At 46.2% G+C, this 15,741-nt stretch overlaps 1 protein-coding gene across 11 annotated transcripts in view; it reads left to right on the top strand.

Moving 5' to 3' along the window:
• TPM3 (tropomyosin 3) overlaps positions 1–13,748 on the top strand; it is a 73,988-nt gene extending 60,240 nt beyond the window's left edge. For 4 of the 11 annotated variants that reach the window (XM_068252330.1, XM_068252329.1, XM_068252338.1 and 1 more), the window contains 2 exons: positions 7,506–7,540; positions 12,372–12,462. In XM_068252330.1, the coding sequence (XP_068108431.1) occupies positions 7,506–7,524 (19 nt within the window). In that variant the 3' untranslated portion in view covers positions 7,525–7,540; positions 12,372–12,462. Of the gene's footprint in view, positions 1–1,081; positions 3,855–7,505; positions 7,541–12,371 lie in introns of those variants that run through there. The other 7 variants (XM_068252336.1, XM_068252335.1, XM_068252344.1 and 4 more) reach the window with 3 other exon arrangements.
• The last annotated feature ends 1,993 nt before the right edge of the window (positions 13,749–15,741 follow it).

Genomic DNA, 15,741 nt, shown 5'->3' with positions numbered 1-15,741 from the left:
TAGAATGCAGCAAATTATTCAGAATAAATTACCACAAAGGCGATATCCTGGTTTCAGCATCAGAAACACTTTCTGTATCTAAATATTGCTGTTTATTGCTACGTTAACCCCCCCCCCTCCCCCGGGAGCATTCTGGGACCCCAGGTATATTCTCTACTGGCTTTAGAACCCTCGGGAAACAAACGTTCAGCAGTGGTCACCTGGCAGGACTAAAGATGTCGCCACCGGTGATAAATTTCAAAATGTAAATCAAGGAGAGGAAAGATTTTACACTGGGCAAACACTGTCTAAATCAATGAATATTGTCAAACAAATAGCAATTTGATTTGAGGGGACCCATACCTGGGACTTCCTCCAGTCCCCTCCTGGCTGATTGCTCCCTCACCATCTTCTGCAATTTACCCTATAAAGTCTGTCTGGGCCAGCCTTTTACCGGGAGCGTTCTGTGCGGTGTAGAATGCTCCCAGCTACAGGGGCACTGCGCAGAACAACGCCAATGGGACTGGAGGAAGCACCAGGTACGTTTTTTTTGTTTTGTATTTTTTTTTTTTTTTTGTCTTGTTTTGTCTTCGCCACTCCTCTTTGGTTCCATTTAATGCTGAGAATAGGGGTCACCTGCTCCAGTTTCTAGAGGCAGCTCTTTGATCAGCTTTTTTTTTTTAATTCATTTTTCCATAGAAATGTAAGGCTGGGTGACCCCCCCCCCCCCTTTTTTTTTTTTTTTAAAAGGTTCAGTCCACCCCCACAGTAGTATTTCATTTATTAGGTAGAACCTGATGGGTGGGACTCTGGCGGTGAGATCTCTCTACCACGCTTAGTGCATTACCTGCTCTCCAGATTCTAACATAAATGACAAATTCAGCAGGGGGAGGGGTAACGGAAGCTGTATTCAGAGCTCTCACCACTGGAGTCCCTGATGTATGTCAGGTGACTACACTCTCCAGTATCCACCAAAATATCAGTTGTGGGTGGAGTGCCCCTTTAACACAAACTGTCTCTCTTCCACTAACACAGTCTATCTCTTTCTTTCTGTTTGTCTTTCCTGTCTTTTTGCTCCGCCCCCTCCACCCTCACCCCACAGAGCGCCTCTACAGCCAGATGGAGAAAAACAGGCTCTTGTCTAGTGAACTGAAACTCACCCTCCACGACCTCTGTGACTGAGGTCAGCCGGCCCAGCCCCCCACACTCCCATAGCATGGCGGAATGGATGGGGACACCCAGCGCGTCTGGTGATCTGTGGTGCCACGGTGGAAGGCCTCCATCTCATCGCTCCTATTCTGTTTCCTGGTTAACACCCTCCCCAGCACAGTGCTCCGCCCTTCTGGAACTCCTGCTCTCATTGTCATCTCCAAGTGGACATTGCCATAAATAGCCAGCATGACGGTTAATAAAGCTTTCAGTAATCGCTGGCCTCCATCCCTAGTTATCTGGAACCTGCAGCTGTGACAGTGAGGCGTCAGACTTTACTGTGCTGCGGTCTCCTCCACGGCCCTTACTTACAAGTGAACCTGTAGTGCTCTGTAGTTGCTTTTAAACAGACTCTTGAGACTTCCAGGACAACAACCACAAGTTGTCTGCCAATACAATTACCGTACTCCCAAATCCTTTCCTGTATGCCCAGTGGTTCCCCAGGTCTCAGAACATGGGCCATCGTCTTTCTGCTCCAGGTTTGGGGATGGGAGGTGCTGTTAGTGGGTGGCAGGAATGGGTGAAGTCAAGTCCTCTGTCCAATGACATGGGAATAGCTTCAGCTTCCATACATATTTTAATGCAAACTATGCAGCTTGGGCCTGGGCCAATCAAAATCAACAGGAAGTGAATTTGATTGGCTTTTTGGAAGCTGCATTTAATTTGCATGCAAACCAGAATTATCAGCATTTCATTGGCTGTCTGTACTATCCAGAAACTGAGGTTGATTCTCTTGTAGGAAAGGATTTGGAACATGTTATTTGCAGCACTTTAATGGAATGCCCATAAGAATTTTTTTCTTCAATATTTGACGCATTTGAGGTCATGATGCCGGCTTCACTGGCAATCATTTGGGGTTTATTTTAGTGCTGTGTAGTAAAATGGTGACATTCTTCCACATTAGTATTTAACGTAAACCTGAAGGGGAAAAAAAAAGAAAGGTTGTATGTGTAGTACGGATAACGAATGGAACATTTAGTAGCAAAGTGTTTTTATTTATTATGAATTATTTATTAATTTTTATATTGAACCATTCTGTAATATTTGGAGTTTACAAACCACACTGTCTTTTAAGCTTTCAAACCGAGCAGAGCTAATGACCCTTTGAACTTTGCTGCAGTAAAACCTTATCTCAAGCAGTCTCTCACTGTTACTTGGCTTTTTAAAGAGTAACTCCCGTGAAAATAATGTAATAAAAAAGTTTCATTTTTACAATAATTATGTATAAATGATTTAGTCAGTGTTTGCCCATTGTAAAATCTTTCCTCTCCCCTATTTACATTCTGACATTTATTACATGGTGACATTTTTACTGTGGGCAGGTGATGTAGCTGCTGCTAGCTGTTTTGGCAGTTGGAGACAGCTATTTCCTGTCTGTACCTTGTTACATTGTGGCAAACTGCCAAAAGTACCTCAGTCCTCAGAGCTTCTTGTGGGAGGGGTTTCACCACAATATCAATCATACAGCGCCCCCTGATGGTCTGTTTGTGAAAAGCAATAGATTTCTCATGTAAAAGGGGGTATCGGCTACTGATTGGGATAAAGTTCAATTCTTGGTTGGAGTTTCTCTTTAAGTGTTTCAGATAACAGTGTGGGTCCAATAGCTCTTTTGCATAGATAACTAAAGTTTAAAAGACAAAGACAAACACTTATATAGCGCTTTTCTCCTGGCGGACTCAAAGCGCCAGAGCAGCAGCCACTAGGGCGCGACCTATAGGCAGTAGCAGTGTTAGGGAGACTTGCCTAAGGTCTCCTGCAGAATTAGTGCTGGCTTACTGAACAGGCAGAGCGGAGATTCGAACCCAGGTCTCCTGTGTCAGAGGCAGAGCCCTTAACCGTTACACTATCCAGCCACTTTTAACTCTTCCTATACTGGAAAACATGAGATTTCTTTTTCTTTGCTAGTAATGTTTGATTTCTTAGCTGTTTGACACATACAATTATTTTTGAAGTTTATTTTCGCTTCAAGTTTTCTTTAACAAAAAAAGGCACCCATCTAGTTTAGGGGACCCAACAGAATACCTTGGAGGGAAATTCTGGTGATGTGTTTGGGTGGGCAGCACCCTCTCGAGCAGCAAGGTTTCAGATAGGTTGTAGTAAACTACACCCACAATATTCGGCCAATCACATTGCTCTGTGCTGTAGAGGGTGCTGTGATTGGAGAACTGTTCCCTTTGAGGTTACTGCTGGTCCTCTAATGCAGACTAGTGCTAAAAGATGTTACTCTATGCATTCCCTTAATGTTAGTTTACAAGCCACGACAGGCCCATTTTGAAGCAGTATATACAAGACCGTGTATAGTGAGTGTTGTCGTCCTGATTGGAGCAGGACAGACTCCTCTGTCAGCAGTGGACGCCACCTCCTGACAATGTGCAAGACTCTGCATGCTTGCATACCTTTGATTTATGTTGTAGTATCCATGCGCCACCTGGTGGGCGGTCTGAGTAATACCAAAAAGCAGTTGTGTGGTGTTCTAGCCTCTTTATCAGACGCATGCAGGGAAAATGCGCTTTTATTCTTCACGGGTGACTGGCTGCTCACGTGGTCTTTAGTGCAGCGGGAGGGAGGGTGATCTGTGCACGTTCATTATGGCTAAACTATTTTCTGGTTGTAATGTTGCATTGCTTGGCCATTTCCCCTCCAATAAAAGTCCATTGTGAATCCACGTGCAGCAGTGGTCTTTATCTGCTGTGGGATTGGGGTCCTGCATGGGGGGGTGGGGGGGGGGGGGTTAATAGAATCTCCACTGTGCTAGAAGTACAGTAGAAACACCTTATAGTAAGCTCTGTCTCCAAATCCTGACCATGCAGCTTTATGAATATTCAGTGATTCACACCTCCTGATATAGTAACTGCTTGGTCCGGTTCCTTGGAGTTTACTATAAAGGGGATTAATAAACAATTCTTACCTCAGAAGTAGGACTAATAAAACGTAACTTTAATAATTTACATTTATAAAATAGAACAGTATCTATTTAGGTAGCTGTCATGTACTGATAGAAAACCCACGATTGGTTCGCACGATGACCAGGGGCCCCGGACCTCTCTCACTGGCTGGGGCCCCAAGGCCAACATGCGATACCTGGAGGGGAGTGCAGGTGGGCCCGGACCTCTCACACCCAGGCTCTGGACCTCTCAGTCCAGAAAACCCACACTGCCTCCATACTGAATGCTAAATTCAACACACACAAGCAATAGAACACAGCAGTACATGCCTCCTGATTGGCTGACGAGCACCTGCTGACCACTTAAATGTAGCTGGATGCATGTACTGCTGTGTTCTATTGCTTGTGTGTTGAATGTACTGATAGAACTCAGTTATGAGTAAGCATCCCTGGAGAGTAATTCTCCGCCCCTTAGTTCATTACTGCATTAATAAATTACACAAATCCCCCACCAAAACAATAACCCAACATGTTTCGCTTCCTCACGAAAGCTTTCTCAAGGGAACAAAGTGAAGTGCGACAGTGCATAGGTGCTAAGGTGCAATTTACATTCAAACAAGTCATATAACGTGTCCACTCAACCTGGCTGCTATCATGAGCGGACACGCTATGACTGGTTTTGTTTTGTTTTGTTTTTTTTAATGCTCTATTTTACAGTGGAGGAAATAATTATTTGACCCCTCACTGATTTGTCCAATGACAAAGAAATGAAAAGTCTCAGAACAGTATCATTTCAATGGTAGGTTTATTTTAACAGTGGCAGATAGCACATCAAAAGGAAAATTGAAAAAATAACCTTAAATAAAAGATAGCAACTGATTTGCATTTCATTGAGTGAAATAAGTTTTTGAACCCTCTAACAATAAGACTTAACCACCCTGGCGTTCTGATTAAATCGCCAGGGTGGCTGCGGGAGGGTTTTTTTTAAATAAAAAAAAAACTATTTCATGCAGCCAACTGAAAGTTGGCTGCATGAAAGCCCACTAGAGGGCGCTCCGGAGGCGATCTTCCGATCGCCTCCGGCGCCCAGAATAAACAAGGAAGGCCGCAATGAGCGGCCTTCCTTGTTTTGCTTATATCGTCGCCATAGCGACGAGCGGAGTGACGTCATCGACGTCAGCTGACGTCAGCCGCCTCCGATCCAGCCCTTAGCGCTGGCCGGAACTTTTTGTTCCGGCTACGCTGGGCTCAGGCGGCTGGGGGGACCCTCTTTCGCCGCTGCTCGCGGCGAATCGCCGCAGAGCGGCGGCGATCAGGCAGCACACGCGGCTGGCAAAGTGCCGGCTGCGTGTGCTGCTTTTTATTTCATTAAAATCGGCCCAGCAGGGCCTGAGCGGCAGCCGCTGGCGGTGTTGGACGAGCTGAGCTCGTCCAGACCGCTCAGCTGGTTAATACTTAGTGGAAAAACCCTTATTTGCAAGCACAGAGGTCAAACGTTTCTTGTAATTGATGGCCAAGTTTGCACACATTTTAGGAGGAATGTTGGTCCACTCCTCTTTGCAGATCATCTCTAAATCCCTAAGGTTTCGAGGCTGTCTCTGTGCAACTCTGAGCTTGAGCTCCCTCCATAGGTTTTCTATTGGATTAAGGTCCGGAGACTGACCAGGCCACGCCATGACCTTAATGTGCTTCTTCTTGAGCCACTCCTTTGTTGCCTTTGCTGTATGTTTTGGGTCATTGTCGTGCTGGAACACCCATCCACGACCCATTTTCAGTTTCCTGGCAGAGGGAAGGAGGTTGTCGTTCAGGATTTCACGATACATGGCTCCGTCCATTTTCCCGTTAATGCGATTAAGTTGTCCTGTGCCCTTAGCAGAAAAACACCCCCAAAGCAAAATGTTTCCACCCCCATGCTTGACGGTGGGGACGGTGTTTTGGGGGTCATAGGCAGCATTTTTCTTCCTCCAAACACAGCGAGTTGAGTTAATGCCAAAGAGCTCTATTTTGGTCTCATCAGACCACAGCACCTTCTCCCAGTCACTCACAGAATCATTCAGGTGTTCATTGGCAAACTTCAGTCGGGCCTGCACATGTGCCTTCTTGAGCAGGGGGACCTTGCGAGCCCTGCAGGATTTTAATCCATTGCGGTGTAATGTGTTTCCAATGGTTTTCTTGGTGACTGGGGTCCCTGCTAATTTGAGGTCATTCACGAACTCCTCCCGTGTAGTTCTAGGATGCTTTTTCACCTTTCTCAGAACCATTGACACCCCACGAGGTGAGATCTTGCATGGAGCCCCAGAGCGAGGTCGATTTATGGTCATTTTGTGCTCCTTCCATTTTCGAACAATCGCACCAACAGTTGTCACCTTCTCTCCCAGCTTCTTGCTAATGGTTTTGTAGCCCATTCCAGCCTTGTGCAGGTCTACAATTTTGTCTCTGACATCCTTGGACCGCTCTTTGGTCTTTCCCATGTTGGAGAGTTTGGAGTCTGCTTGATTGATTGATTCTGTGGACAGGTGTCTTTTTATACAGGTGACTAGTTAAGACAGGTGTCCTTAATGAGGGTGACTAATTGAGTAGAAGTGTCTAACCACTCTGTGGGAGCCAGAACTCTTAATGGTTGGTAGGGGTTCAAAAACTTATTTCACTCAATGAAATGCAAATCAGTTGCTATCTTTTATTTAAGGTTATTTTTTCGATTTTCCTTTTGATGTGCTATCTGCCACTGTTAAAATAAACCTACCATTGAAATACTGTTCTGAGACTTCATTTCTTTGTCATTGGACAAACTTACAAAATCAGTGAGGGGTCAAATAATTATTTCCTCCACTGTATAAATGTAAATTAAGTTACATTTTAGTCCTACTTCTGAGGTAATAATTGTATTAGTTTACTGTAATCAGGTTTTGTGAGTAGTATAAAGGGATTTTACCAGGGCTGTGGGGTCAGAGCCATTTTGGGTACCTGGAGTCGGTGGTTTCATGAACTGAGTCTTTTTGTACCAACTCCACAGCCCTGGATTTTACTGTATTCCATTATTTATTGTGAATGTCTCTTCCACCACATCTGTAGTGGCTTTTAAACTGAGTAGAGCTTTCTTACCTCTACAGCACCGGCATGTGTATGAGGACCTTTGAGGGACACCAATATGACTTGTGTGATGTTCTCTGTAAAGCACATGATAAAGGCATTAGTGGTGTTTGTATGTATGAGGAGTGCGTGTGTCTCTGTATCCAGTCTTCTGCTTTTCCGCCTGCTGTCCCGTGTGTGGCTGTGCGCTTCCCGCTGGCCCCCCGACTGATGCTTGGCGGGTGTCACACAAGCAGCCCTAGCGATATGATTTGTCACACAATGGAATGTTGCCTGGTCACCAGCACTGCCCGCCTCCCCAGCGGAAGCACTCCGTGGAATAACTCTGCCTCTCCCTGTACAGGTGCAGACGCTATCCCTGAAAGAGATGACCGCAAAGTAAGCATCACTCCCATCATGGAAGTCCCAGCTGGTTAAACCAGAATCCTCATTACAGCGTTGCTTTAACAGCCACACAGTGTTTAAAAAATCTGCCCTGGGGGACTTGCCTTAGGAGGGGGAAGCCTCTGGATCCTAATGAGGCTCACCAGAGGTGATCCAGCGCTGGGAACCCCCAAGGATCTCCTTGTCGGCCGCTAGTGGCGCTCCGTTCGGGCTCCTGCGGAAATAGCTGTATGCGCCTGCGCAGTAGAGCAGACCTGATCAGGCTCGGCTATTTCTGCCCGAGCGGAGAGCCACTACTGCACATGTGCGCAGTGGTAAATATTAATGCACATTGCCTGGCTGTCCTGCTCTGCCTCTTCCTCATACTTTCAGCCATTGACCCTGAACTAGCATGCAGCATATCGGCTGTTTCTGATAAAAATCTGACCAGATTTGCTGCATGCTTGTTTCTGGTGGGATTCAGACACTACTGTAGCCAAAGAAATTAGCAGGACAGCCAGGCAACTGATATTGGTTAAAGGGAATAAATATGGCAGCCTCCATATGTCGCTCACCTCGGGTTCCTTTTTTTACTACATTCCAAGGATGAACATGCATCGTTTGGCATGGGTGCCCTTCATAGAGATGTAAAATCTGTAAGGATACGCTCCACCTGTTCTATGGAGAGGGGATGGGGCCGGCTGACAGGCCTACAAAATAAGATCCTGCAAGAAATGGCCAGTCCTTTGATCAAGTATGGCAAATCACTGGTGACCTCTTATTGGTGGACACCTGTACATTCTAGACTCTTCCACATACACCAGCCGCTCCATTAGCGCACAAGTGATTTTAGTATCCATAGAATATACAATATATAACAATTTATTTACATACTTCAGACAAGTGCAACGCATTTCGTGGGTTTATCTCACTTCATCAGGCTATAACAAGGAGTACAAACGGTAGGACAGAGAAACAAGATTTGTCATGGTAAAAACATTTTCAATATCGCCATGCACTGGTACTTAGCCTAAGTGTGTGTTTTTTTTTTGTTTGTTTGTTTTTTTTCCCCCTCTGTCCTACAGTTTGTACTCCTTGTTATAGCCTGATGAAGTGGGATATGCCTGCGAAACGCGTTGCACTGGTCTGGAGTTTATAAATTGTTTTTGTTGAAAAAAAATCAACATTATCTTGTCTACCTGGGGTGGTAAGTCCACCGCTACCTCCTCCCTTAAAGTTTTTAGCACTTTTTATACTACTGGTGCCTATGTACAGCTGTACAATTATCGTATCCACCCCTGGTGGAGAGGATTTGGCCCCTTTTTCTTCCGATCTGCAGAGAGCGATTTCTTATTTCTGAGAGGGGACAGGTCTAATACTCCCCACCTGCCTACCTAGTGGTTGCCTGGATGGTAACCCTGACTTGTGAGTACAATACTATACTTACCCTTTCACACCCACAATTCCAGTACAGGCTACACTATATTGGGCTCTCGGTGTCTCCTCTTTTATATTAGTATAGAAGGGACTTCTTCAACCATTATATTATGGGGTGACAGTGTTTAGGGAGGTGGGAAGACTTCTTGCTGGGACAGAGGAAGCAGATGGGGTCTTATTTAGTGGAATGACACCTGATTTCTTAATCAAATGAATGGTTGACTGGTGGAAGTTCAGTGACTACAGGTAGACTTTTGTTGCTAGGGCTGAGGAGAGCGGTTGGGGTCTGTTAGGCGTAGGAGTGCGGTTGGGGCCTGTTTCCACTACATGCAGATTGGATGCAGAAAAACTGACTCCAATAAATGCCTATAGGCCTGTTTCCACTAAACACGATTTTTCTGATGCAGATTTTCCCATACATTCATTGGAGTCAGTTTTTCTGCATCCAATCTGCGTGTAGTGGAAACAGGTCCTTGGGGTCTGCTAGGGCTGAGGAGAACTGTTAGGGCTCGTTTCCACTAGGTACGGTGCGATACGGCTACATAGCCACATCGCACCGCAGGTGTGCTGAAACACATGCACGCCAGTGGAAGAGTTTCCACTGCGTGCATGTTGTGCGGTGCGGAGTGATGCGAGAATCTGCAGCACGAGAATCTGCAGCATGCTGCAGATTTTCACACGTCCGCATCTGCCCGCAGCCGTGTCCTATCTCCCCCATGGAAGTGATGCGGCTGAAGTGATGCGGCTACGTAGCCACATTCCCATCACTTTGCAATGGTAACCCGCCCTTAGAGCTGAGGAGAGCGGTTGGGGGTCTGGTGCTGGGGCTGAGGAGAGCGGTTGGGGGTCTGGTGCTGGGGCTGAGGAGAGCGGTTGGGGTCAGGTGCTGGGGGCTGAGGAGAGCGGTTGGGGTCAGGTGCTGGGGGCTGAGGAGAGCGGTTGGGGTCAGGTGCTGGGGGCTGAGGAGAGCCCAGCACCATCAGATTTGATCTGACAGGTATCGAATATTTCTACACACTAGGCACGGATTTTCTATTGTCTGTGGAGCCACACACTGCCTCCTGGTCTCTTCCATCTATGTGTGTCCTTCTTGGATATGGCTGTGCCTGTGTCCCAAAAGAACAAATAAAAAGGGAATGTGGTTGCTAAGGGAATCCCTTTTGTGGTTGCTATGGAAATCCGTTTTGAGTTACAGTAATATTACTGATAAAATGTTCCATGAGGCCACCTTGTGGAAGGTTGGGGTACTTCAATTAAACCACCATTGGATGTCATCTGTGTTACACAGGATTTCTATAGTCTAGAATGATTTACTAAGGAGGTTATTGTAATGTTTGTATAAAAGTCATTGTTAACTTAATTTTCACATTTGTTTGGTCACCTGGCCAAGACAATATGACCAAATTGCATTTCCAATCTGAAAAGCTCATTTGTGTAAGAAATTGAGTTGAAGGTCTGAAACTTGATGACTTATAGATACCATCTCATAGAAATGTCTAACCAGATGGATCTATGAAATAATTCTATCTACAGAAGTCTTTTTGCATTACTCAGCAAATAATTGTTTTTGCATGGACTTCAAAGAAAGTGAATCATTTTTATCAGGTCCTTCAAAGGTGTTTTGTAGCCAGCCGTGTGATCAGCACCTGTAGCAGGTGGCTGCCGAAAAAGGTGGGTAACACAGCGCCCTCTAGAGGTACTAGATCATATTTAAGGAAAATGCTGACATTGGGGGACCTGCTGCCAATGTACTAGTGTCAGAAAACATGGGAAGCACTATGGCTGAGTTTACAAAGGTGCAAGCTCTAGGGAGGTCCTCCCATATCTACACTGTAGTATGCATGCAGTTCACACTCGGCACTTTAGCCAGCTACACACTAGTAGGTTGTCTCCTGATGTGGCAAAACAATCGATCTTTCTCTAATCAGAGAGGGATCGATTCCTTCCAGACACTGTTCGATTTTCAATGCTGGACTCTAAAATATCTGCAAAGTAGCAGTGCAATGCTATAGGTCATCAATTCTCCCCGATTGTTCCTGTCCAATCGTTTTCAACCAATTTCGGTAAAATGATTGATGGGACATGTTGCTCCACAGATTCAATTAATGATATAAAGTACACCTGAACTGAGTGATATGGAGGCTGCCATATTTATTTCCTTTTAAACAATGCTAGTTGCCTGGCAGTCCTGCTGATCCTCTGCCTCTAATACTTTTAACCATGGACCCTGAACAAGCATGCAGCAGATCGGGAGTTTGACTGGATTAGCTGCAAGCTTGGCTGGTGTGTGATTTAGACACTACTGCAGACAAACAGATCAGCAGGGCTGCCAGGCAACTGGTATTGTTATATAGGAAATAAGTATAGCAGCCTCCATATACTTCTCACTTCAGGTGTCCTTCAACTGCAAGATCAGTTACAACCATAAAGGTAGCCACACACTAAGGAGAGCTACAGTGTGACTTGTCTGCAGACAAATTACTGCTGCTTTTTACCACTAAGTTGAGATCTTTACGGGCCTTTTACTTACTGAGGGAGGGGCCTGTTACTTAAAGGGCAGTGGAAGTGAGGGATATGAAGGCTGCCATATTTATTTCCTTTTAAGCAATACCAGTTGCCTGGCTATCCCGCTGATCCTCTGCCTCTAATACTATTAGCCATAGCCCCTGAAGAAGTGTGCAGCAGATCAGGTGTTTTTGACTTTTTTTGAAGATTAGATGCATGTTTGTTTCTGGCATTATTCAGACACTCCAGCAGGGCTGCTACGCAACTGGTATTGTTTAAAAGGTAATAAATATGGCAGCCTTCAACCCAAAAATGAGTTTCGCTTACCTGGTGCGTTGCGTCTACCAGCCCCCTGCAGCTATCCTGTGCCCTCAACGTCACTCCCGGATCCTCTGGTCCCTTGCAAGTTTTGTTTTTGCCGACTCAGTCGGCAGGCTGCCATGCATGTAATTACACACGTTACCGCAGTTACAGGATGCTGTAGTGGGTGTCGACATGTATCTTTGTACACGTTGACACCCGCTATAGCATCCTGTAACCGTGGTAATGTGTAATGATGCGTGTGGTGGCCTGCCGACTTCAAGTCGGCAAAACCGAAACTAGCTGGCGGAGGGGGACCAGAGAATCCAGGAATGACGACGAGGGCACAGGATGGTTGCAGGGGGCTGGTAGAAGCCCCAGGTAAGTGAAACCCTTCTTTTTTTTTTTTGGGGGGGGGGGGGGGGGGGTAGGCTTCTTATAAGCCAATCAGATCCATCCTTGCATCTGATTTTTCTGGAGCTGCCCCCCTCTCTTTTGCACAGTGTTATAAAGTTGGCAGCTGTGCTGCTGTGGGAGTCCATAAAGCCCCTGGCTATGCAGCCGCTTGTTCTCTAACCTATTGTCCCTCTTTCTCCCCCCACAGATAAGCTTAGAAGTACCAAGGATGAGAACTGTAAGATGCAGAAGATGTTGGACGACACTCTGCAAGAATTGCACAGCTTGTAGGCGTGATGTCACTGCCAGAGGCACCGCCCCTGCCCTTTCCTGCACCCCACCTCCACCGCCAACCGGACCAGGCACCTGCCACCCCGACAGCCGTGTCCTGTTATGTTTAAACATTCCTGTAACCATCCTCTTGTTTTATCTGATCTATTGTGCTGCTTGCATGAGCACCTGTCACAATGTTATCCTAAGTACTCTGCCTGTCCAGCCAAAACAAAACCGTAAGGTCGGCAGACTAAAAGCTGGCTTGCGTACGGACCAAAATCTGCTGCTGTGTTCTACATAGTGCCATATTTAAAGAGAACCTGTTAGGGCTTGTGGCAGTTCCAAACTTACACTGCTGTTTATGTGCAGGCAGCTGGTTTCCAGTCCAGCTCCTTTTTAGTGCTCTAGCCACAATCTCAGGCTTCCAATGGGTAGACATCTGGACTTGTGGTTTTCTTTTCCACCCCTTCCTGAGAGCAACTCCACTGCCATTAACTGTGCTCTCATTGGTTATTGGCCAACAGGAAGAGGTGGGACTCAAGTCCTCTATTCAGTGTAGACCTGAGATTGGAACATCATGATGGATACCTACACTTTAGCAGCAGTATCCTCTTCTTGCTTGTGAGCCCCAACAGGTTCAGTGTAGGATTTTTTTTTCTATTTTTGCTACTACAGAATCTGTACTTGAGGCCCAATACCCAGCCTCGGCAGATTTATCAAAATTTTTAAAAATGGAAATGTAATCAAGTGATTGAAATCTCCAGCTGCAGCTTTGACGGCTGAGTTTTTCTGGCCATTGATCTTACTGCGTCATAATCATGGACTGGTAATATGTATTACTTTTTTATACAATGTAATCAACCCCCGTGTTAGTCATGGGCAACGAGACCCCCACCCTTCTTGTCACAGGTGCTTAAATGCATTTTTATGTCTGAGATTTTGGTATTCAATAATTGATGTGGGGTGATCTGCTATATCCAACTTTATACTTACCACTGCCCATCGTCACGTGCTGCTTCTGTTTGGGGGAGGGGCTTTGCTGTCGCCCCAGCTGTTTTTTTGGGGAGGGGGAAGGTAACCTACTCGGATTTGCTTTGGTGCAATTAGTTGAAATAAATTCACGTGCCACTTTCTAAACTGCCTCGTCTCGTGTCTGCGGGTGAGCAGAGGATTCTGGGCATTTGATCCATGCGGTGGGGGTGGGGTGGTCGGGGGAGGTTGTCAGTCTTTTTTTTTTTCCCCCCCCCCTCTAACTGGTTTTAAACATTTTTAAGCTTCCATATACATCAATAAAGTAAGGCTGCTACACGAACACAGACTGCTGTGATGTTTGCAGGCATTTTCATGACCTGATTCTGGGGAACTATAAAGGGGATAGTTTGAGTTTTTAGTGTACCTGAGGTGACATGAGATGAATGTGTATGTACAATGCAAAACCTATTAATAACCAGGATGTTTTACGGGTTTTATTTTGCTGCTGGAAAGAGTTAATTTCTAGGCATGCAAGTGACAGCTTCTGTATTTTTGGGAATATAGTAAACCTCACCGATAAGCAAATTAGTCCTAAAAGTTTTCCTGGCAGAATACAACTTCTGAGAGCAGGGGAGAGATAGAAAAAGGTCAATAGTTCATGTATTTTAAAGAACTACTGTAGGGGTAAAAAAAAAGTTACACTTACCCGGGGCCTCTAGTGGTTCCCCGCAGACGTCCTGTGCCCATGCAGCCACTCACCGATGCTCCGGCCCCGCCTCCGGTTAACTTCTGGAATTTCCGACTTTAACATCGGAAAACCACTGAGCCTTGGCCATGTCCTCCCTCCCGCTGACGTCACCAGGAGGGTTCTGCACAGGCACAGACCTACTGGGCCTGCACAATACACTCCTGGTGACGTCAGCGGTAGGGAGGGGCGTGGCCGTGCAGTGGTTTTCTGACTTTAAAATTGGAAATTCCAGAAGTGAGCCGGGGACCAAAGCATCGGTGAGTGGCTGCGTGGGTACAGGACGTCTGAGGAGGGACCATTCGAAGCCCCAGGTTAGTTAAACTTTCTCCCTACCACCCTACAGTAGTGCTATAACTCTGGGACACTTAATAGCCTGCCACAGATTAGACAGTAAAACATTCAACCTATTTTTTGTAATTGTTAGAGACACTGTAAACTCAAAGTTCTCCTGGGGGGGGGGGGGTGGTACTTGCCTCGGGTGGGGGAAGTCTCAGGATCCTAATGAGGCTTCCCACACCATCCTCTGTCCCACAGGGGTCTCGCTGCAGCCCTCCGAACAGCCACCCGACAGACCCGACTTAGTTCAATATTTACCTTTGCAGGCTCCAGCGGGGGTGCTGTGGCGGCCTCCGGCTCCAAAGTAGATCTCAGTCGGGTCCGCTGTACTGCGCAGGCGCTGGAGACTTGCGCCTGCACAGTAGAGCAGACCGGCGGCGATCTGGTATTTCCGCCTATTTCGGAGCCGAAAGCTGCGCCTGCGCAGGACCCGGGAAGGTAAATATTTACATCGCCGCTGTTTGGAGGGCTGCAGCGAGACCCGTGAGGGATGGAGGACGGCGTGGGAAGCCTCATTAGGATCCTGAGACTTCCCCCCCCCCCCCCCCCCCCCCCCCCCTCCTGAGGTGAGTACCCCCCAAGGGAACTTTTGATGATACAGATTTTCTTTAAATATAAAAGAGAACCCTGGGATACTTAAACAATATGTATCCTACTCCTAAAAATGACAATTTCACCAGTTTGTCACCTCTGGTTCACTTAAAAAGCAGCCCATGATGACTCCAATTTTACTTTATTTTAATCGGGATAGTACAGCTGGATTGTATAAGTCTTGGTCAAGTTCCTGATTAGAGGCTAGAAACAGGACCACAAAGAAAAAAGGCAAAACCAGGAGCCTCTGCAAAAATTCTACTGATATAAATGTGCAAGGCTAAAAAGATTCTGGCTTTTATGCACATCCAACTTGAAAATAGTCCAATAAGATTAACTTCCTGTCGATTTTGATAGGCCAATTTTCAAGCTGCATACAATTTGATACAGTGATCAGTCTCCAGTCCAACAGCGTCATTTGAGAGGAATCTACACAGGAGACTTGGCCACAGGATACAGCCGGTATATGGCTAATCCTGCTGCTGCACAAGTTCCCGGCCGTGTTAAATACTATTCCCCCTCCAGGCTGCCATGGATGGTGGGGACTGAAATAATTTGTTTTAAAAGTAACTTCAGCTCGGTCTTCTGACAGCGCTGAAGTTACTCACTGTGCACTGCTATAGCTGTAATTCCTATTATGGCCTATGGTGGCGCTGGC

This window comes from Hyperolius riggenbachi, chromosome 9 (assembly GCF_040937935.1).
Source record: "Hyperolius riggenbachi isolate aHypRig1 chromosome 9, aHypRig1.pri, whole genome shotgun sequence".
Taxonomy (NCBI): domain Eukaryota; kingdom Metazoa; phylum Chordata; class Amphibia; order Anura; family Hyperoliidae; genus Hyperolius; species Hyperolius riggenbachi.
Note: the sequence above shows the minus strand (reverse complement) of the source record. Positions and strands in the feature narration are given on the sequence as shown.